The 23,347-nt window shown below is 36.2% G+C and overlaps 3 protein-coding genes across 3 annotated transcripts in view; 2 read left to right on the plus strand and 1 right to left on the minus strand.

Annotated features, from left to right (window-relative positions):
* The window catches only part of LOC309497632 (uncharacterized protein), a 189,176-nt gene extending 177,744 nt beyond the window's left edge, over window positions 1-11,432 (plus strand). The window contains exon 3 of the mRNA XM_082167915.1: window positions 7,978-11,432. The gene's annotated coding sequence lies outside the window, so the exon portion shown is untranslated. The remainder of the gene's footprint in view (window positions 1-7,977) is intronic.
* LOC309497657 (uncharacterized protein) overlaps window positions 1-23,347 on the plus strand; it is a 105,078-nt gene that overhangs the window by 71,608 nt on the left and 10,123 nt on the right. The gene's annotated exons all lie outside the window — the stretch shown is intronic.
* On the minus strand, window positions 1,448-12,978 carry LOC309497638 (uncharacterized protein). The gene is made up of 3 exons (XM_082167927.1): window positions 12,932-12,978; window positions 11,451-11,587; window positions 1,448-4,302 (listed from the first exon to the last, which is right to left on the minus strand). The coding sequence occupies exons 2-3, from the start codon at window positions 11,533-11,535 to the stop codon at window positions 2,627-2,629; spliced, it is 1,761 nt and encodes a 586-aa protein (XP_082024053.1). The 5' UTR covers window positions 11,536-11,587; window positions 12,932-12,978; the 3' UTR covers window positions 1,448-2,626.

Below are 23,347 nucleotides of genomic sequence, written 5' to 3' on the forward strand. Positions count from 1 at the left end.
CTTGCTGATATAAAGAAATCTTCTTATTGTAGAGGATTTATTGTGTGCACTTGCTTTGATGTTCTTTTAAAATATTATTTCGTCTCGTGTACCCAATATTATGTTTCGTCTCGTGAGCTAAGTGTATTGTCACAGCCCTATTAGTGAAGTTCACAACGTAATTTCAGGAGGAGTGAACCCATCTAATCTTTCAATTAACTGCCAGAGCATATAAGCAGCCGCTCACCTTAATCTGGCATCAGCTGTTTTGGCATCCCTCCACATCCCCAACTCCAACAACATAATTTAGGCATCTTGCTACCATACTCATCATCCAAGCATTAGTAGTCCCACTGGGGGGTATATCTAAGCTCAAGTTGAAGCTGCTTCCTCGAGCCCCTCCACTGTGGACAGCAAGTCAAATACGCTTAACCTTATTAGTATATGGGCAAAGGAATTCGTGAACCTATAATTAAAGTCTAAAGTTGCTAATATCTTTGATACTCATAGTACAAAGTAGCCAAAAATATATAATTAAGTAGGCTACAGCAACTTATTACATTTACTCAAATACCTTACGCCACTGAATCAAACGCCTGAACAAGCTAATCAATGTCTTCAGGATTACTAGAAAGCTACAGCCAGGTGAGTGGCCCTCCAGGACCGAAGTTACCCATCCCTGATATAGATCCACGAAGATTTAAAGACTACTCAATAGTTAAACCTTAATTTCAAAACATTATTTGGTTCCACTTTATTTTGATAATCCACTTTAGACATTCTACAAACTATAAGTATCTTTGCAACTACAGTACATGTCAACTAACTGTTATTAGAGTATTAGTAGACTGTCAGGTTATGGTGTTAGGGCTCGGGTTAGTAGAATAAGTTGACTTGTAGTTGCCAAGTTGCGTATAGTCAGTAGAATGTCTGTTGGGGAGCATCAAACTAAAGTGTTAGCAGATATTAAGAATACAGTCTACTAATACTCTAATGTGAGTTAGTTGACATGTAGTTGCAAAGTTACTTATAGTTAGTAGAATGTCTAAAGTGGACTATCGAAATAAAGTGTTACCCATTATTTTTCTGTAAAGGTGTTTTGAAACAGTGTGCACCGTTCAATGAATCAAAACTGAACTGACCTCAGCTGGACAATAACACTACTGTCTTTTTAGAGCGGCTTTACAGCAGAATCAAACTATGTTTGCATCATTGAATGATTATTTTCATGTTTATCCCTGTAAAGCTGCTTTGAAACAATGTGTATTGTATAAAAAGCTATAAAGGTGACTTAACTTCACTTGACTGTGTAAAAGAAATCAACAAATTGAATAAGCTACACACACATAGGAACTGGAGCTGCTACACCCCCACAGCTGGAACCAGCTTCCAGATGTCATCCAATGAAACCCAAAAGTAGAATTTTTTTCTAATTGAAGATGAATTGAATAATGCAGAGCAATGTTCATTGTCTCATTCAGTTTGTCATTTTATTGATAATCTTTCATTTACAGAGTGGAATTTCACCACAAGACAGAAGTTTTGTTTTTTTAAATCTAGAATATTTGAAACTGAATAAAATATTTAAAGGATGCCTCTATATAATCACAATTAGAGGGCATCTACCATAAGTACTTAGTAGTTCATATATACATGACAAAAGAAAATAAACAGCCTCAAGGCAAAGTAAAAAGTGAAGGATGCAAATAAAAGACATGGAAAAAAGTGTTGTAGAAGTGTCACCTTTTCAGACAAGTATCTAATACGAGCAGTGTTGGGGGTAACTTGAGTTACGTAATCAGATTACTTTTTCAAGTAACTAGTAAAGTAACGCATTACTTTTAAAATTTACAACAAAATATCTGAGTTACTTTTTCAAATAAGTAACACAAGTTACTTTTTTTTCCCATTTATTGACTGACAGCTCTTTTGTCCCCATGTTGAGACAAATGGAAGGGCAGAGGCGTTGTGTGTGTGTAAACATGATGGCTATTGTAGTTCTAGACTAAATGAGAGCATGCATTTAATCATCTCACTTGCACAAATAAAAGATTCAATATTCCTCAAAATGAATCAAATCAGTGAAATACAGAATCAGAATACTATGCAAACCTCCAATAACCAAATATGTTAAGTAAAACAAATTGTTTGAAATTTTATCTAACTTCATTGACCAATGTTGCTTCTGAACTTCGATGATTCAGTTAAACCATAAGCAGAAATTACTATAGATTATTTTCTTTTTGTTGGTAAAGTGTTAAATAACAGCAGCTGAAAGGTTTGTTTGAGCAGCGCCCTCTACTGTACAGGAATGAATCTGCATTTCCTTCAGCCTGAGGCTTATTATTTCACTTTTGGTCTGAATGGGTCTTTACATTTGCCCAAAAATATAACGTTATAAAAAAACAAGCCCAGCCCAGGTGGAAAAAAGTAACGCAAAAGTAACGTAACGCATTATTTTTCTAAAAAAAGAAACTAAGTAACGCAATTAGTTACTTTTTAAGGGAGTAACGCAATATTGTAATGCATTACTTTTCAAAGTAACTTTCCCCAACACTGAATATGAGTCACATTAAGGTCCACACCCACTGTGTGTGTCTCGTCCCACCAAGTCATATTTGAGCCAAAAATCTGATTTGGCCCACATTCAGCTGCGGTGTGAACGTAGCCTTAATTTTACACAAATACGTGTTTTCTGGTGCCATTTTAAATTGCTGAGCCATTTAAAACTTTTTCCACACATGGAACACAAATGGGGTCTAAAATCCGCATGTGTTTTCAAGTGTATCTGTAAGTGTGATGCCAAAATAAATGTTTTATTACACTGTTCACAATTAAATGGCCTTCCTCCAGAGTGAACGCACAAGTGATTTTTAAAATGGCTCCTTAATCTAAACATTTTGTCACACTCAGAACACTGTAATTTCTTTACAGAATGAGTTTGCAAATTACGTTTCAGGTCTCTTTGATATGGGAAAATCTCTCCAGTGTGAAGTCTCATGTGAGTTTTGAGGCTCACATGATGTCTGAAACTCTTTCCACAATGATTGCACATGAAAGGCCTTTCTCCAGTGTGAAGTCTCATATGAGTTTGGAGGCTTACATTATGTCTGAAACTCTTTCCACACTGCTGGCAAGAAAATGGCTTCTCTCCAGTGTGAACTCTCATGTGAGTCTTGAGGTTTCCTTTATGTGTGAAATTCTTTCCACAGTGATGACACATCAAAGGGTTTTCTCCAACATGAGTTAATACGTGGCTCCTAAGGTTGTTCCTGTTTGGGAAACTCCTTCCACACTGATTACACATGAAACAGTTATCTCTTGAGTGAATGCTCATGTGGTAATCAAGGGATTCTTTACGTGTGAAACATTTTCCACACTGAACACATATGAACGGCTTCTCTCCAGCGTGAATTCTCAAGTGAGCCTTTAGATTACCTTTGTGTGAAAAGCTCTTTTCACACTGTTTGCAAGTGTGAGGGCTATCTCCAGTGTGAATTCTCATGTGGGAATCAAGGGTTGCTTTATATGTGAAACTCTTTCCACACTGATAGCATGTGTAAGGCTTCTCTCCAGTGTGAATTCTCATGTGAGTCTTAAGGCATTTACTCAATTGGAAACTTCTTTCACACTGATCGCATTTGAAAGGCTTCTCTCCGGCATGAATTATTTTCATGTGCCTGTTAAGGCATTGCTTATCTGGGAAACTCATTCTACACTGCTGACATATAAAACAATCCTCTCTTGAGTGTACTCTCATGTGGCAATTAAGGGTTATTTTCCATCTGAAACTCTTTCCACACTGATCACATGTGTAAGGCTTCTCTCCAGTATGAATTTTCATGTGATACTTGAGGTTTACTTCTGCTTTAAAGCTATTTCCACACAGTTTGCAGGTGTAAGGCTTCTCTTTAGAGTGAATTATCATGTGCCTGTTAAGAGATCCTTTTTGAGTGAAACTTCTTCCACACAGCTGGCAGGTGTAAGGCTTCTCTCCAGTGTGTATTCTCATGTGCCTTTTCAGACTTCCTTTTTCAGTGAAACCTTTTCCACATTGTTGGCAGGTGAAAGGGTTCTCTCCATTGTGAACTCCCATGTGGACTTTAAGGTCACCGTGTTTACTGAAACTCTTCCCACACTCAAAGCAGGAGAAATAACTTATAGTTGCTTTCTTCTGAGCTCTGTTTTGTGAGGAATTCTTTACAGTCTTTGAGCAACTAGAAGAGTTTTCTCCACTTATGAAAATACGTTTCTTCTCAATTTTAACTTTATCTTCAATTTCATTCAGTACTTCATCACTCTCCTCTTTTAGCGGCATCAAGTCTAAGGCAAAAAGAGACAAAGACAAGTTATCCTCAGTGTAATGACCCACAGCAACAGACATCAAAACATTAAGACATGTAAAGCATCAAAACCAACAACATGCTACATCCTATACAGACAAGAGGTGTTTCCTTTCAGTCGGTCACGTTCAACATTATGTCGACGTCACTGACGTATTAGGATCTCGCCTGAAAGCCCAATCACCTTCGAGTGTAAACTAACCGAGCCAATGGAGATTGGTGTGCGAGATTTGTATCTCCGCCCCGCAGGTATAAATACAGAATCAGACGCAATGCACATTTGTCTGTGAACATGAACATCTTGGTATTACAGTTGAGACTCCAATACCTCAAGAGAGGTGGGGTCCCCTCACCTATATAGCCTTTCTAATTCCTCTTCTGGGCCAGCTCATAATAGGGCTACTTCGGCAAATAGCCAGGGTGACTTGAGGATCACAGTGAGGGCCTTCCCGCGAGAAAATCTGTGTGCTCCTCACTCCTCTGACACACTGCAACCTGTGGAGCTTCCGGATGAGCGCGCTGGTCCTTCTAACTGGGTGGCCGGCCGTTTCATTCTGGGCTCCCCCCAACGACCGGATGCCGATTGCTGCATCGGAGGGTGAGCTTATGTCCTCCGGGGAGGGAAGCATTTCCCAAGCCTGACCCAGAGCTGACGACTATGCTTTACCGGGCTGCCGAGAGTGTCGGGCTTGAGTGGAGGTCTCCGCCGTGTCCCGAACCCTCAAGGTTGGAAGACTGGTTTCTTGGGGCAGCCCATGCTTGTTCTCAACACCCTGCCCCGGTGCCATTCTCCCTGGAGGTGCATGGTGAGGTTACCAGATCGTAGACGAGACCATTCTCTGCCCAAAACCGGTCTGGTACCTCCTCCACCCTCACTACCCTTGATGGCAGAGCGGCCAAAGGGTACGCGGGTATTCCGCCAGTGGAGTGCGCTGTAGCGATGCAGTTGTGTCCTAAAAGTGCTTCCTGGAGAGGTATTCCGCATCATCAATCCAGGGGCTTAAAGGTTCTTTCAAAGCCGCTGGACAGGCTGCCTAAGCCCTGCACGCCATGGCTCTCCTGCCGGTCTACCAGGCCAAGGCACTAAAGGAGTTGCACGAGGGTAGTGCTGACCCAGAGCTAATGCAGGAAGTGAGCACTGGACAAAAGTCCCTATGTGTCGGCATAATGCCGAACGTGACCGATTGAAAGGGAATGTCTTGGTTACATATGTAACCCTCATTCCCTGAAGTAGGGAACGGAGACGTTACGTCCCGTCGCCACAATTTCTGTACCCCGCTGGCTGACCAGGTCACTGGCTCGGCTCCTCAGCGAAAAGCAAATGTGCGTTGCATCCACTTCCGTGTTTATACCCATGCTGCGGGGCAGAGCACACCAATCTCCATTAGCTCGTTTAGTTTACACTCAAAGGTGATTGGGCTCTAGGGCGAGATCCCAATACATCAGTGATGTTGACGTAACATCTCCGTTCCCTCCTTAAGGGAACGAGGGTTACATACGTAAAAGAGACGTTTTCTGTAATATCACAATCTCTTATCAATATTGTTAACTCTTTGTTTTCTTTAGGACACGTCCCAAAACTTTCAAGCTGGCAGATGTTAAACCATTTATTCAATTCAATTCAAATTTATAAAAAACAAACAAACAAAAAAACACAGCTTGACCCAGGATAAAAGCACAAGACAAGTCAGTTCAGTGTGTTTATATTGGAGCAGCATCAACTAATTGATAATATTGCCAAAAAAACAATAATAATTGATATATTTATTTATATATATATATATATATTTATTTCTAAAATGTAATTTTTTCCTGTGATCAAAGCTGAATTTCATCATCATTACTCCAGTCTTCAGTGTCACATGATCCTTCAGAAATCATTCTAATATGCGGATTTGATGTTTAAAAAAATTTAAATTAATTATTATTAACAATGTTGAAAAACAGTTGTGTACAATTTTTATAGCATTTATTAATGAATAGAAAGTTCAAAAGAACAGCATTAATTTGAAATAGAATATTTAGTAAAATTATAGATGTCTTTATAACTTGATCAATTTAATTCATCCTTGATGAATAACAGTATTGATTTATTTTATTTATTTATCCCAAAAAATAAAATAACAATTCTTACTGACCCCAAACTTTTGAACGGTAGTGTTTAATGTTAACAAAGCTTTCCATTTCAGATAATGTTCTTTTGAACTTTCTATTCATCAAAGAATCCTGAAATAAAAAATGTAATTAACTGTTTTCAACATTGGTAATGATGAGAAATGTTTCTTTAGCATCAAATCATCATATTAGAATGATTTCTGAAGAAGTAATGATGCTGGAAATTCAGCTTTGATCACAGGAATAAATTACACTTATATTCACATAGAAAACAGCTGTTTAAATTGTAATAATATTTCACAATATTACTGTTTTTTTGTATTTTTAATCAAATAAATGCAGCCTTGGTGAGAAGAAGAGACTTCTTTTAAAATTCCTACCGATCCAAAACTTTTGACTGGTAGTGTACAGTTGCGGTTTACACCTTGTAGAATATGCAAAAACTTAATTTGAACAAAATAGGAGAGATCATAATTGCATAGTTTTTTTTTTTGTAGTGCCATGAATCAGCCATTTCACATAAAATATGTTTACATAGTCCAGAAAACAAAATAACTGAATTTATAAAAATGTGTCATTACCTGAAAGATCAATGACTCTTTTTATGTTTTGAGATATTTGTTCATGAGTACCTTGTTTGTCATGAGCAGCTACAACATCATCTCCATATACAACATGAAGCTTTAAGAGTCAAGGGGGTATGAACTTTGTGAACAGAATGATCAGGGTAAACTGTACATATTTTTCCTTCTGGGAAACATATTGAAATGTTTTGTGGTCTACACAGGCACCAATAATTTAGCAGTTTCCCACAACATTTATCAGAATTTAGTGGGTCTAACAGGTGGCACTAAATATTGTGAGTTTGGTCACGTCACCTAAGGTGAGTGTGAGAGTGACAGATGACTCTTTCCCTCTTTAATTGCAGGGCAGCAAACAGAAACTTGACCTTAACAGTAAAGAACAATCAAAGATTGTTGAATAGATAAGAATTAATTATAAAAATAAAAGGGTTATTGAGCTGTCTAACACTGTCGTACAATAAAAGAGCCTGCACAGCGACAGGAAGTTTGCAATTCATTCTTATCTATTTAATTATATTTATATTAGTTATAAGTAAAGCTGGGCGATATGGCCCAAAAAAAATATCACGATAATTTTTTTTATATCAGTCGATATCGATAATTATCACGATAAATGTCAAATCTTTATTTCTTTCAAGTTTAAAGGCAGATTTTTGCTCCTAAGTGATAGTTTTGTAGAAACCAGAGCGTTAATTGTGGTTTTAAACTACTCTTTATTGTCAGAACATAACATGACAAACATTTACATTTACATTTATGCATTTGGCAGACGCTTTTAACCAAAGCGACTTACATTGCATTATCCTATACATTTATACATAGGCATGTGTAAATCATATAAATTATATATCAGCTGATAAATTTGTTTTTGTATTACCTGTACGATTGATCACACTATGTTATGTCATCGTAATGAATTAGCTGCCAGGAACGTGAAATGTAATGCTATATTAAAGCTGCCGTCGGCAAGTCTGGCAGATTGGGTCGATTAGCCAAAATGTTGAATGTTTACAACTCTCATGCCCCTCCCCACTACCAGCGAGCACCCTCCCATCGAGGTCGTGCTCGTCAGTGCGTCACTGTGCGTGTGTACCTGATTTTCTGTGAACGCGTCCGTCTCTTCAGCATCTATCAACACCATGGACTCGGAGGTAGGCTGCCCTGGCTAATCTATCCATAGATAGCAATAACCGAGGAATTGGAAGCTTGTTAGTAGATTTTCTCTCCGCCATCACGCTTCATGCAATCTCCAGGCGAACTTCAGGCGTGGCGTGTGCATGTGATATTAACGTGCGCGAGTGAGGGGGGATCTGTGGCGTGTGCACGACCTGTGATTGACAGTCAGATCTCACACCCCCCTGCGCTGATTGGACCCGATGATCCGGGAGCGGTGGATTTTTGCAAAACAAATAACACGCTCCAGGTGGAGTTAGAAGCTCGTTTTTTTTTTTCTAAAACCATCTTATTTATGTTGTTCTGTTGGATTATAGTGTCAATTTCACTGAATATGATCAAAAAAAATTTGCCGACGGCAGCTTTAACCTGTTACTAATATGTGACTATTTGTCAAATGATTTGGTGGGTTAATACTGCGCAGTTTTACTCATTTAAAACAATCGTACTAAAAGTACATCTGAAAAAACCCACAGTATTTGCAAAGTAATGGCTAAATATTATTGTGCAACACATACTGTATTTAATTTCACAGCCATTAGGGGTTGCATGACTACTGATTTCTGCTGGTCGATTTCTTATCAAAACAGTACTCGAGTTACTCGACTACTCGTGGTTCATGCTACTGTAAATGAAAAGACATGAAATAGTTCTTATCAATAAATGTTTATTAATTCATAGCCTAATGCAACAATTCTATAGTAAACTCTCAAATCATAATAATTATGACATTACATATTTTAATTTTGATGTAACAGAGTAAAGACAAATAAATAGCCATTCTTGCCTTTTATGTCAGACGCAATGTCCGCTTTTAGAGAGTCGTATTTGTGGCCAATTATTTTCCAGAGTGTAGGATTCTATGGAACGGTGTAACTGGGTTCAAATAAGTTGATAATTCCCCTGAATCCCTCTCCTGAAACTGCAGAGAGGGGTCTTATATTCTTCACTATAAAATCCACAAGTAAATCTGTTATTACCTGTCTTCTCCTCTCTGTAATCGGGCGTTTACAGAATTCACCAAAGCTCGTTTGCTTCGTGGTGTGAAGAACATTTGCCTTTGTTGTTGAATGTTTCAATCGTAGGTGGTTGTGCATAGCTGTCGTACTGCTGTTGTATTTTAAAGGCCCACTGAAGTGCCTGTAAACGCGCAGCTGTGTATGATGTGTTGACGTAATTTCCACTGAAACAGGAAGCTAAGGCGGGACATATTGAATGGCTCCTCCGCCTTTTCAAATAGCCAATAGCGTTTAGTTTCCCTCACAGACTGCAAGTCGTACTTGACAGCACAATGGAAACGAATCCGAGGACTGATACGTTGGATTCAATAGTAACGTTAGAGGTGTGAATACATTCTAGCAATTTCACTCTGAAAACGTAATAAAACTCGAGCGTTTGAGCAAACGAACACACATCTCCAACCCATATTGCTCTGTGACGTGACAACAGTAGTGATGTTCTTTTTTTGTGAACAGGTCGAACCAGTTCACCAAATAAAACTGAAACGTTCAAAACAGAGTCAGAGCTGATCCAGTTTTCTAAAGTTCCTCGCTTTCGGACATGCCTGACTGTCACTCCGACTCGAAATAAACAATATCCCAGAGTATGTGTTACTCCAGTAACTCCGACAGTTAACTGATGGAACTGATGAGCACGAGCAGCTGACACTTAGCATGCGTTTACTGCCGAACATACAATCAGGTACAGCTACGGTCGCTTTGGCCCGGTGGTGTTTATAGCAAACGGGGCGGGACGCTTCAGATTCTAGAGAGCATTGGATTGGACAGAAGATGTGATGAGAAGCTGAAGTCCACGGTGACGTCATAAAAATCTGTGATCCATTTTAGCGGAAGTGAGAGACTGTAAGTTTTGAATGCTTATATCTCCTAAATGCGAATTTTGTCATTGTTTTGGAACACACCAGTTTATTTATAACATTAAGGCTTACATATTCATCCTAAGAGCTAAAAAACGTACATTTTGATTTCAGGGGGCCTTTAAAGTAGTCTTAGTTCACATATCGCGTCTTTTGCATGCTCAAGTTCGTTATTTCAAATGTAGGCGCGCGGCAAGCGTGCTCATAATGGAAGCGACACGGTCGCGACACGCATCCTCGTTTTTTCCAGGCACAGCTAGTGTTGCTTTCGTCAACGAAAATTATGACTAAATATCGTCGCCAACGAACCTTTATCACGTGACGAAAACATGATGAGATGCAACGTAAATGCTGGTCATGTGACGATGACTATAATTAAATGTATAATGCAATATTATTGATGAATAAAAACGAGACTAAATGTGGTTTACAAAATAAAAACTATGCTAAAATGTCTCTTCATTTTCGTTGACCAAAACGAGACGAGACGAAATAACATCATAACATTTCGTCTCGTCTCGTCTCGTTTTGGTCAACGAAAATGAAGAGACATTTTAGCATAGTTTTTATTTAGTAAACCACAAAAGTTTAGTCGCGTTATTATTATTATTTTGCAGTATTTCTGTTTCCTGTGTCTCACTTCAGGGGCTGCATCCGGTCGCACTGCACAGACGCAGGCGACGTCACTTCCTCAAGCCCCACTCACGGCATTATTTAGAAGATGCAGCTGCGGTGAGTTAGCGTTAACGACAACAAACAAAGTTAAGTCTGACATAGAGAAAAGGACCGATGGATGGCCAGCCGGGGTTCGTCTTTGGGAGAAAAAGAAGAAACGAAAATTTATAAATATGTTGTAAATTCAAATCAGAGCGTCTTCCGTGTCTGGAATGGATGTATTCTTTGAGTCTATAAGGTAACAATAATATAACTAGGCCTGTGCCGGTAAACTTGACAACCGCACCACCGCAGTGACTGAGTAGCACCGGCGATGGTCCGCCAAAACTAATTTTTTGTATGTGAATGCTGTTTTACATTAATATTATGACACGAGTGAAGCACAAAGCTTTCTTTACAAAATAAATAATAGGTTAGCAATTAACTGTTACATCGCAGCCATGGAAAATTTGAATTGGGATTCATGACGAATGAGAACAATATTCCATTAGTTATTCCATATAGAAAGCTTGAATTGTCTACTTTTAAACAAAACAATTCAAAACGAAAAGAAAAGAAACCGACTAGCCTATACTCTCTGCTTATGTAGGCTATAAACCCACTTTAATTAAGACACTCATATGAAATCCTTCAAAATTATAAATGTCTGTAGGCAGGCATAATAAGGATCAAATGACAGAGTTCAGTTTTGAGAATAAAACCCACCAATTTGTTCCTCAATATCTTCTTGTTTCATGCTGAATACTTCTGCAATCTTGATATCTTCACTCTCCTCTTTGATAAACGCCATCTTTATAATAGTCACGTGGATCTCAGTTGCTTCACCAGGAGTTGACTTCACTCTGTCATGTTTAAGATGAGAATAATTAACAGAGAGAAAAATAAATCCAAACTACATTTCAATCAGCTCCCTAGTTCAGTAGTCAGCGCACTGGCAAGGGATATGTCTATGTCTCTGCTCGCAATAAGCACAGAAAGAATAAATTCAACATTTCTCCACCACCTGTTAGGATGCATTAAATCCGTAAAAGTGATTTAATAAAGGGTGTATTGATCTTGTCAAATACACATTTTTAGCACATTTTACTGTAACAATATTGTTTAATTGACCAATTATATGGGACAATGTATACCATACTATTGCGCCATCAGGTGGGATTTCTCGACTGTCCGAGAATGCGTTAAAGCGGACATAAGGACATTATAGTAGAGCTCTATATATTTATAGTTCTAATGAAATCCAAATATTCAGCACTTTTTACTGTACAATTAATTTTCTTTATGAACCATAACTTGGTTCATAATGTGTTCATATTGTGAATGAATTGAATAAACTTATTTACCTAGCGTTCGTAGCCATCAGTATGTTCCCTTGTCTAAGAAAATGATGAATAAAACAAATAGGGCTAGGCTAAATATCAGTTGACTGACCTATATGTTTCCTTTCTTCACTGACACAGATGAAAATGAAACAAAAATATTAAGTCAAAGGAGAGGAAGAGATATGAAAACTGAGAGAAAAAGAAAGAGTGATGAAAATGATGAGTATTGACAAATCATCTACTACCCACTGACATGGTTTAAAGCTATGGTTATCCTATTGTTTTGCCTTCAAACATTAAAATGCACATATTTGTAGATCAGAAGAATATACATTTTATCGGGGGAGCATGAACCCCCCTAACTACCTCAAATTTGGGACCTCTGTGATTATAAAACCCTGACTGCACCATTTCATATTCAGAAAGATCTTTCATCCCCATATTGCGTGAGAACTGTAACTTGCTTATTAATGTGGAACATTATTAAGGTTTTCCATTTACCTAAGAAGACCTACTATTTAACAAAACTGTCTGAGTTTTATTTTTATTTTTAATATTATAACAAATATGCCCCTTATTTTGCACACTTAAGGCGGACACCCTAGCGGAGAAATGCTTCAATGCCGGTTATTTCTAACAGCGTTTATTGCGAGCAGCGCCATAGACAATGGCTTAGGGTTTTTCAGTTAACGTTACTTGTGTGGATGCACGCACTTTTCTCACAAACATAATGTTCATTCATGTTAGATAAAGCACTACACAATTACAATAAATAATAAATAATTAAAAAGCTCTTGTAAAATTGTATTTTGTTCTAAAAAGTATGCATCGGTTTAAACACTTTAAATGCATAAAAACACAAACCTTTCTTCAGCCGAATCACTGACGCAGGGGCGCGGCGCAGTCTTATGACGTCATGTCGCAGACCAAAATAAGAGTCCTGTTCATGCGCTACAACCAGTGCATAAAACTTTAACAAACAATAATAAATTCTAAAACAAAAATAACAAAAATACATGTCAGTGTGTCAGTGTTCTACTATCATTTCAGTTGCTCCAATCGCAACCAATATCTCTCTCTCTCTCTCTCTCTCTCTCTCTCTCTCTCTCTCTCTCTCTCTCTCTCTCTCTCTCTCTCTCTCTCTCTGTGTGTGTGTGTGTGTGTGTGTGTGTGTGTGTGTGTGTGTGCGCGCTTTAGTGGAACATTTGTAGTAATGAACACATATTTAAAGGCAGTTATAACAAATATCAGTCAAATACTGATCACAAATCAAATAACTGAAATACAAATAAAATACTGAGACCAACAAAAACAAGTGACAGATTATGAAATATTATATATTTTTATGTATATAAAACAAATACCACTGGTGCATATTTTTTTCCTCTGTATGTGTTTATAATGTTATCTTTTTTGTTTGTTTGTGAAACTGTTCTTGCAGATATGATGTCATTTCAGTCCTGTAGAGGTTCTGTCTTTTCTGTCTGTTTATTGTTTGAAGCATAATAATGATAATACATAAAAATGAGTCTGTGATCCGATTTTTTTTTAAGTGTAAAAAATACATACAATAAAGTGTATTTTTACAATAATGTGAAATTAATAAGTGTTAATTATCACAATGCTATATTTCTGTAATCAAGAACAAGCAGATTAACAAGCAGATAGTGTTAAAGATTCTTTTGTATGTATTTTTGTGTTGTCAGATTATTTGTATATTTTAAAATACATTTGATAAGCAAGTATTTGTCATTTGTAACAAGGTACTTTTTAAATGTATCTGTGCCTTTATGTGCACATTGATCGTTTTAGCATGTAAAAACTGAACTTTTATTTTGGTTTTGGCGATATGACGTCATAACGCTGCGCCCGTGCGCCGCTCATTCGTCTTGATTCGGCAGAAGAAAGGTTTGTGTTTTAAAGTATACAGAGTGTTTAAGTCAATGCAAATCTTTAGATTTTTTTTACAGTTTTTATATTAACTGCGAAGAATTTGTAACTATGAATGAATTGCATTTTACATTAATGCCTATCATAGTCATGCTTTATTTTATTTATGCCAGTCACATTACAAACAATAAACATGACATAAATCCAACGTATAGTATAAAATATTAAACAAATATAGACTACAACAAATAGGAAATGTAAATATACAGTGTAATATATAAAATAATAAAACAAGAAAAATGTAAGAAAATAATTTAAACAGGGGAAAAAGAACAGGTATGAGATCATCATTTAAATAGCATAAAAGCTTCACATAGAGACCTAATGCGTTTTGCTTTACTATTTTTCAACCCAAGTAGTAACTCAATATAATTTTTCATATCTATCTGAAATAAAGTGGATGAAGTTGGGTTTTCCTTTATCCCATTTTTGTTTATGTATATAGTATTTCTCCATAATCAAACAAAGATGAACAATAAAGGCCACGTTTGGTGGTAATATTTGTCTATTAAAATAAAAAATACATCTTTTTCAGAAAAGCTAACTTTCATGCTTTATCTAAAATTAATGTTCTGTATTTGCGTCTCATCAAGTCTCAGTTCGTCCCCTATATCTGAACTTTTAGGAACAGTTGAACCAACCACTTCGCAGAATGATTCAATTGAATCGCATGATTACCTATTGGTCAAAACTGTGAACATGCAACAAGAACACAAACATGTAATGACAACTTTTACAAACCAATTGCAAGTGTTTTTATGAAAGAGGATCTATTGAAGAGTTTTTAAAGAGGGCTTGGCTAATCAGGTTGTTTATGACTATCATCACTCTCTAACTCACATCTCACTAACTAGGGAGCTGAATGAGATTTAGCTTGGAATTATTTTACTTTTTGTTCTTTTTTTGTTACAGTGTCCAAACACCGAAAACTCCTGGTGAAGCAACTGAGATCCACGTTACTTACTGTTATAAAGATGGCATTTATTAAAGAGGAGAGTGAAGACTTCAAGATTGAAGAAACATTCACAGTGAAACAAGAAGATACTGAGGAACAAACAGGTTTGTTTCATTCTCAAAACTCTACAGAAATGAATTATATTTTTGAAGAGTGTCATCAGTGTCCTAATTAAAATGGTTGTATTTGACATGGAGCGAGTCGCCTTATGTGGAAAGACATGTGAGATGATCAGACAAATACTTATGCTGCCTTCAAGTGCACCTGAGAAAATCAAACTTCCAAGTTGGTCATCATTATTATGACATGTCATTCAGAAAACAAGAATAATTATACTGAAGTAGCCAAAGAGCTAATCATTAATCCTTTAAGTTTCTCATTAAACACAATATCAACACAATAGACACACAAGATGATTTTCAAATCTTAAAGGGAAAATCAAATCTATTATGCAAAAATTATTTTTAAAAGGTGTTTGAACAGATGTGTCTACAGTGTGTGTAAACAACCAGCCTGTAATTATAAAAATCCACCCAGTACCTTTTTTATAATCCCCATAAATAATTAACAATCTCTCCAAACGCGTGGTTTCACATTTTCCCCTACTCTTACGTAAGCCCCGCCCATGACTGGTGACGATCTGCCCTATTAGCATAGCCTCAGCAGTCGCCATTTCTGTGTATTTGCTGTAGCAGCTGGAGATTTACAAAGTCTGTGCCAAAAAACAATAGGTTCTGTTGTTGGATGTACCAACAAACATAAGAGTCTCCATAGACTCCCGGCATCTGAGCCACTGAGGACACCGTGGTTGAAGTTGTTGCTCAATAGGAGTTCATAGGAGTTGTTTTACAGACATAAAGTTTACCAGTTTACCAAGCACCCCCTGACCCCCCATTTGGACAGGGTCCGTTACAACAGGCTTGTACTAATAGTGGATAAAACCAAGATGACAAGAAGTTATAGCCGTAATTTAACTAAACTATACCTGTTCTATCTCCAGCATATATGCAGCATATATTCTCTGGCTCTGTAGGCATCAGTGATGCGCGGGTCAATGTATAAACAATCCGCACCCGACCGACGTTTTCAACTAACCCGCCCGCAACTCGGACCGCAAAAAAAAAAAGAAGAAAATATTGTACCCGACCCGCTTCCTGGCCCGCATTTTTTAAAAGTAGTAAATGCATAGCAAGAAGTACACATGACAAAGCCAGCACTTTGGTCATCATCTTTCATTATTTCGGCAAATGTCTCCCACACTTTGCTCTTTCTGTTTGTGTATTTGCGGAGCTTCCACTCCCCAGTCTTCACCTTTTCTCTTGCCGCCTCCATCTCTACCTGCAGACTGAGCTCGTGCGTCATCTTCGCGCCAGTTATTCAGCCAATAAAGTGTAGGCCTATGTATTTCATAGAAAATTGCATGTGAGCGGAGTGGAGCGGGAGCGAGCGGGCGGATCTTGGACAAGAGCGCAGAGCGGCATTTTTAAAAGGATGGAGCGTCGCCCTATTTCCCGCTCCAATTCCGCTCCGCGCACACCACGATTCTGAAGCATGCTCAGTCAAGCCTGACTCAGTCTACTGTTGATGACTGCAAGATGGATTCTATTTTCAGTCAAAACTCGGCTCAATAATGGAGTTCAAAGAGTAGGCTACTTCAAAAAGGAAAATAAGAAGTCATACAGGTGTACTATAATATAAAACTAACTATAATGTGGTAGAAGAAAACGAATGTGGAGACATCGTTTCAGTCAGTAAAGATTCATTTTGGAATCTAAAAAGACATCTCTCGAAAACATGCAGTGTGCTATGTGAACACGCTGGGAAGAAAGCAAAACGTTAGCAAATTGAATAGGCCTACGGTAACTTGTAACAAAGTGTAAATTAAATATAGCGTAATATTCAAACAATTGATACAAGCCCATTTAAATTTTAATCCTGCGCGCTGCGCAAAAGTTCAGTTATAAGAATGTTGGCCTAATAGTTAATTTAGCCTACTTTTAAACTTTTTTTTTTTTTTACTTTTTTACGTTTCTTATAAAACGTTTATGTATATTTTTTTATATTTTTGTTTATATACATTTTATTTATATTATTAGGCCCATTTATTCGTTATATTTTACAACAGTTTGTGTGTACAATGGATATACGCCCATTTCAATTTTAATCGTGCGCGTTGCGCAAAAGTTAACTTATCAAAATTCTGGCCTAATAGTAAATTTACTTTTAAAATTTTTATGTAGGCTATATTTTTGTTTATATAATTGTTATTTATATTATTAGGCCCATTTATTCGTTTAATTTTACAGGACTTTGTGTAGGCTATATTCCTTCTTACATAGGCCTAATTTTTAATTTGAAATAAAACATTTCTATTTGAAAAATGTTGTTGTTGCTCATTAGTTCTTTAGGAGGTAAGGCTGTGGTCTAAGCTACAGTGATATAGGCTACATGTAGATTTTTTTTCCTTTTTTGGAGCGAGCGGGGGGCGATTTGAGCGGAGCGGCCTGATGTAGCTTTGAGCGGGGGAGCGGAGGGGTGGACAGTTCCGTGAGCGATGAGCGGAGATTCTCACCGCTCCACTCCGCTCATATGCTCTCTAGTACTATATAAATTACAAAGGTTTAATTGGCATCTTTATTTCAAACGACCCGACCGACCGCGACCCGAATATCATTAAAAATATTTGTGGATGACTCGTAACCGCGGGTGACCGCGGGTGACCGCAGGCACCCGCTCATTTCGGATCAACCCGCGCATCACTGGTAGGCATCATTGTCCGACTCCAGTTCGAATTGAACACTGCTGACAGTTTCTGACATTTTCAGTGTGTGAGATTGTCCTGTTTTGTTGCCATAGAGCTCTTGAAGAAAGGGGACTGGGAGCAGCAGCTCATTTGCATTTAAAGTAGGGATCGACCGATATGGATTTTTTTAGTGCCGATGCCGATACCGATTTTTTTTCATCAGCCTTAGCCGATGACCGATACGGGCTGCCGATTTTCTCGGGCCGATATTTGGAGCCGATACTGCTTTTGCTCACTCAATTTACATCATAAAAATGACACGATGATAACAAATGTTACAAGTCTCAATTTAAAATAAGGAACATTTATTGAATTATTATTTTTTCCATTTAATCATTTATTCAAGAAGACTCAAGAGATTCATTAAAAAACGGTGAATCATCCATTAATTAAAAAGGTATTTATGAATGAGACTGAATTAATTCGTTTTAAACGTGTTTGAATTAATGATTCAATTTTTTTTTATATAAATAGACTGGAACATGTTATTCTGTGTAGTTGTCTGATATATGTAATTGTGATCACCATTTTAAACAAAACAAAAACGATTTTAAACCAAATAGATTCTCAGTTTATTATGAATTAGGGACTGTTCACATATCGCGTCTAAAAACGTGTGGTAAGCACAGCCGCGACGCTTTCTCCTTTCTACAAGCGCTTGCACTCCCGTGGCGTCTGTCGTTGCTATGCAACTATGAACTGCACTCTACCCAGGTGGAAAAAAAGTGCACTAAAATACATTTTATTTAAGTGCACTTAGTACACTTCCATAATACACTTTCATAATGTACTGAAAGTGCTCTATTTTCGACACACTTATTTTGCACTTAATATACTAAAAGCTTATCTTTAGTACTGCTTAATATAAACTTAAAATCATCTTAGTGTACTCAATTGTGCTTTTTTGAGACACACTGAAGATGAATTTAAGTGTATTTTTAATATACTATTTCATATTTTTTTTAAATGTATTTTGTTACCACTTTAAGTATAATTGAAATCATCTTTAAATACAATAATAAACTATTTAAATTATAATAATAATAATATTAAATTATATACAAATTATACTTAGAATGTATTCCTAGATTAAAAAAAGTGCACTAAAATACATTTTCATAATACACTTCCATAATGTACTTAAAGTGCTCTATTTTCGACACACTTATTTTGCACTTAATATACTAAAAGCTTACCTTTAGTACTGCTTAATATAAACTTAAGATCATCTTAGTGTACTCAATTGTGCTTTTTTGAGACACACTGAAGATAAACTAAAGTGTATTTTTAATATACTATTTCATATTTTCAACAAATGTATTTCGTTACCAGTTTTAGTATAATTGAAACCATCTTTAAATACAATAATAAACTATTTAAATTATAATAATAATAATATGTAATTATATACAAATTATACTTATAATGTATTCCTAGATTAAAAAAGTACACTAAAATACATTTTATTTAAGTGCAATTAATACACTTCCATAATGTATTTAAAGTGCTCTATTTTCACGCACTTATTTTGTACTTAATATACTAAAAATTGTTCTTTAGTACTTCTTAATATAAACTTAAGATCATCTTAGTGTACTCAACTGTGCTATTTTGAGACACACTGAAGATGAACTTAAATATGCTTTTAACATACTATTTCAGCTTTAATTTTATCTTTAGATTAAATCTTTAATACATTTTTAAATACACTTATAAATTATTTAAAATATAAGAATATATCAACTGTGCTATTTTTATACAAACTTAAGATGAACTTAAACATGATTTTAAAATATTATTTCAGCTTTAATTTTTTCCCCCCTTAGAGCAATAGAACCCATCTTTAAAACATTTTTAAATACACCTTTAAATTCTTTAAAATATAAGAATATACAATCATATTATATTTATGGAAACTAATTTATTGTAAAAATGTATTTTAACTATGTCAAAAGTACTTTTATAAAACATTTAAATGTTAATGGTTTTTTTTTTTGTCAAGTACACTATTACTGTGTTATCAGTAGCATTTTCTGCCTCATTTATGCTGAAGTTATACTGTTAAAATGTAAATGGTAAAATTGTCCACCAATGATGAAGGCGTTTAATACAATAATCATTTTAAAGTTAGATGTAATACATTTGATAAAAATAACCGGTAAATGTAATTCATGTAAATGAAAACACCTATAGTTTAAAAGGATACAGGAGGAATGGTATGTGTACAAACAAAAAGCATCTCTTTCTTAAAAAACACTTTATTTTTTTTAAACATTATTAAAGTCCAAACAGACTGTTGGGAAACAAAATAACACAAGTGGCAAGCTTAAACTAAAAGCATTAAAGGAGTTCACCCAAAAATCAAAATGATCTCAGTTTTTACTCACCTGCGTGTTGTTCTAACCCCGTATGGCTTCCATTTATAATTGCATAACAAAATATTATATTTATGATGTAATCTGAGCGCTGGATAAGTCTTCCATTGACTTCCAAGGGGCTTAAACTTGCTCGATCAGAAAACATATAGACATTGTTTAAAATAGTCCAAGTGACTTCAGTGGCTCAACCATCGAGAATACTTTTTCTGCGCCAAAAACAAACAAAAATAACGAATTTATTCCAATATCCGTTGTGCTTGAAAGTTGTTTACGTAGTCTATCTGCGCAGCGCTTCTGGGTTCTACGTCACCACACAGGCTCACTATTGGCCAACGCAGGTCATGTGTGTGACGCCTGGTGACGTAGAACCCAGAAGCTCGCTCAGATACACTATGTAAACAACTTTCAAGCACAACACGAGTATGGATATTGGAATAAATTCGTTATTTTTGTTTGTTTTTGGCACAAAAAAACTATTCTCGTCACTTGATAAATGGATGGTTGAGCCACTGGAGTCACTTAGACAATTTCAAACAATGTCTTAATACGATTTCTGATCGAGCAAGTTTAAGCCCCTTGGAAGTCAATGGAAGACTTATCCAGCGCTCAGATTCCATCATAAATATAATATTTTGTGATGCGATGGTTAATGGAAGTCTTAAGGGTTTAGAACAACACGCGGGTGACTAAATACAAAGAACTTTTCGATTTTTGGGTGAACTAACCCTTTAATAAAATGATTAAACTACAGATTACTGTACGTATCTTATATGAACAAAACACAAATTTATATGCACTAAAAATACATTTAAAATATCAATGGTATTTAGTATACTTTCTTAATTACACTTAAGTACTACTTTAGTATTTTCACTAGGTGAAAATAAAGTGTACTTGAGTGCACTAAAAAAAACACTTAATTACAAGAAAGTAATTTGTAGTACATTCTTATTTTTTGTGCTAAAAACAACTGTAAAAATAATACATTATAAATAAACTAATTAAAAGTATGTTTTAATTTAAATAGTAATTAAGTGTAATTAATAAAGTATACTAAAAGCCTTATTTTTTAAAAATGTATTTTTAGTGCATTAAAAAAATATATACTTTTGAAAAAATAGACAGAAGAGTTTTTTAGTGTATTACTTACAAGTACATTTTAACACATTAAAAATAGTTCATTGCTAGTGTACTTTGATAGCTATGTAAAAGTACACTAACAATGAACTATTTTTAATGCGTTAAAAATGTACTTGTAAGAAATACACTAAAAAAACTCTTCTGTCTATTTTTTCAAAAGTATATATTTTTTTTATGCACTAAAAATACATTTAAAATATAAATGGTATTTAGTATACTTTATTAATTACACTTAAGTACTACTTAAGTAAAAATATACTTTTAATTAGTGTATTAATAGTGTATTATTTTTACAGTTGTTTTTAGCACAAAAAATATGAATGTACTACAAATGTACTTTCTTGTACTTAAGTGTATTTTTAGTGCACTAAAGTACACTTTTTTCACCTGGGTACTCATGATGACGAGGAAGTAAGGATTAATTTATTTCAAGCCCTTTACGACTAACGTCACATATATTTATGGAGATGAAAAATAAAAACCTGCCCTGTCCAGCTTTGATCAGCTGTTCGGCCGAGCTTTCGATGTTGTCATGGAAAGGTCAGTTGTTTTTTTGTCACATAACCTGCGTGCGCTTGCGGCATTCTGAAAAGTTTAAATGTTTTCAACTTTTCATCTCACCACGGCATATGAGCGCCGGGACAAACGAGCGCGCTGCATCGCATGCGTGTCGCAACCGCGTCGATTCTTTTACCTCAGGGAGTGTTCTGACTGAGTTCGACCACCTCGCTGAATAAAACTCCCACAAATATCACGGAATCACAACGTCGGCATTATTTAATCCTATGACCAGTGTTTGTAACAGCTGCCGTATGCATATGGATAGCCTCAAACTTAGCTATTTGCAGCTCCCTAAATACAATGACAAGCATATATTCGGCATTCGCGTTTTCCATTTGGACCCTCAAACTTGCTTAGCTATAGTTGCACACACATATAGAGCAACGTGTTTCCACTTTCAAAGTGTATGGCAATATTTCAGCTAAGTCAAACAGTTAAAAGATGCTTTGAAAGTTTAAAACTTGCCGTTGTTTTGAAGAGGCTTCCAGAACTCAGCTAGTGTGGGAGGGGCAGTGCATGGGCTGCACGTGCAGCGTCTCCAGCAACACAAAGCTGCCTGCGGAGGCCTGTCTGTAAATAATGCCGGGAAAAAACTATCGGCGAACGCAGCAGCCGCGTATCGGCCAATGCCGATACACGTCAAACCCGCAAATATCGGCTGACCGATATATCGGTCGATCACTAATTTAAAGGGACACACAAAAACAACTTAATAATGACAGAATCCTTTAGCACATCAAATACAAATATTTACAGTCATTTATTTGAGTAGTATTTTCAAGGGGCTTTGAAGTGCTTATTAAAGGCGAATTATGATAAATCACTTGACTTTGTAACTTTTAAACCAATGAAAAAAATAAGTGCAGTGAGATTTTATTAATAGTTAGTTAATAGTTTTTAATAATATGTTTTATACAAGTAATTGTGGAAATGGGCGAGATTTGGAAACATGTTTTATATATTTTTAGGGGTGTAACGGTATTCAAACCGAACCGAAAAAACGAGATACACCACCAACGGCTCGTATCGCAATAGTCTCATGGCGTACCGAACATGCCCAGCCATAGCCCATTGTTGAGGTTGTTAAATATATATGCACTATATTATAACTTACAAAGAAATGAAGGGTCTATAATTTTATGGTAGTTTTATTTTAATGGACATAGACAGAATATCAACCAAAAAAGCCAGAAAAACACATTATAAAAAGGTTGTAATTGATTAGCATTTGAGTGAAATAAGTATTTGATCCCCTACCAACCAGCAAGAATTCTGCCTCCCACAGATTGGTTATGTGTCCATGTGGAACACAGATTAGCCCTGTCACTTTAAGAAAGTACTCCTAATGTCCTAATATCAGTGGACACCTGTCCACAGAATCTGTATCTTCCATTCCAACCTCTCCACCACCACGGGCAATACCAAAGAGCTGTCAAACGTCAGGGGAGTTTAGAGGGAGAGAAATGCTGACTCTGACCCCATGAACACCATCC

Source organism: Leuciscus leuciscus (genome assembly GCF_965113295.1).
Source record: "Leuciscus leuciscus genome assembly, chromosome: 4".
Classification (NCBI taxonomy): Eukaryota; Metazoa; Chordata; class Actinopteri; order Cypriniformes; family Leuciscidae; genus Leuciscus; species Leuciscus leuciscus.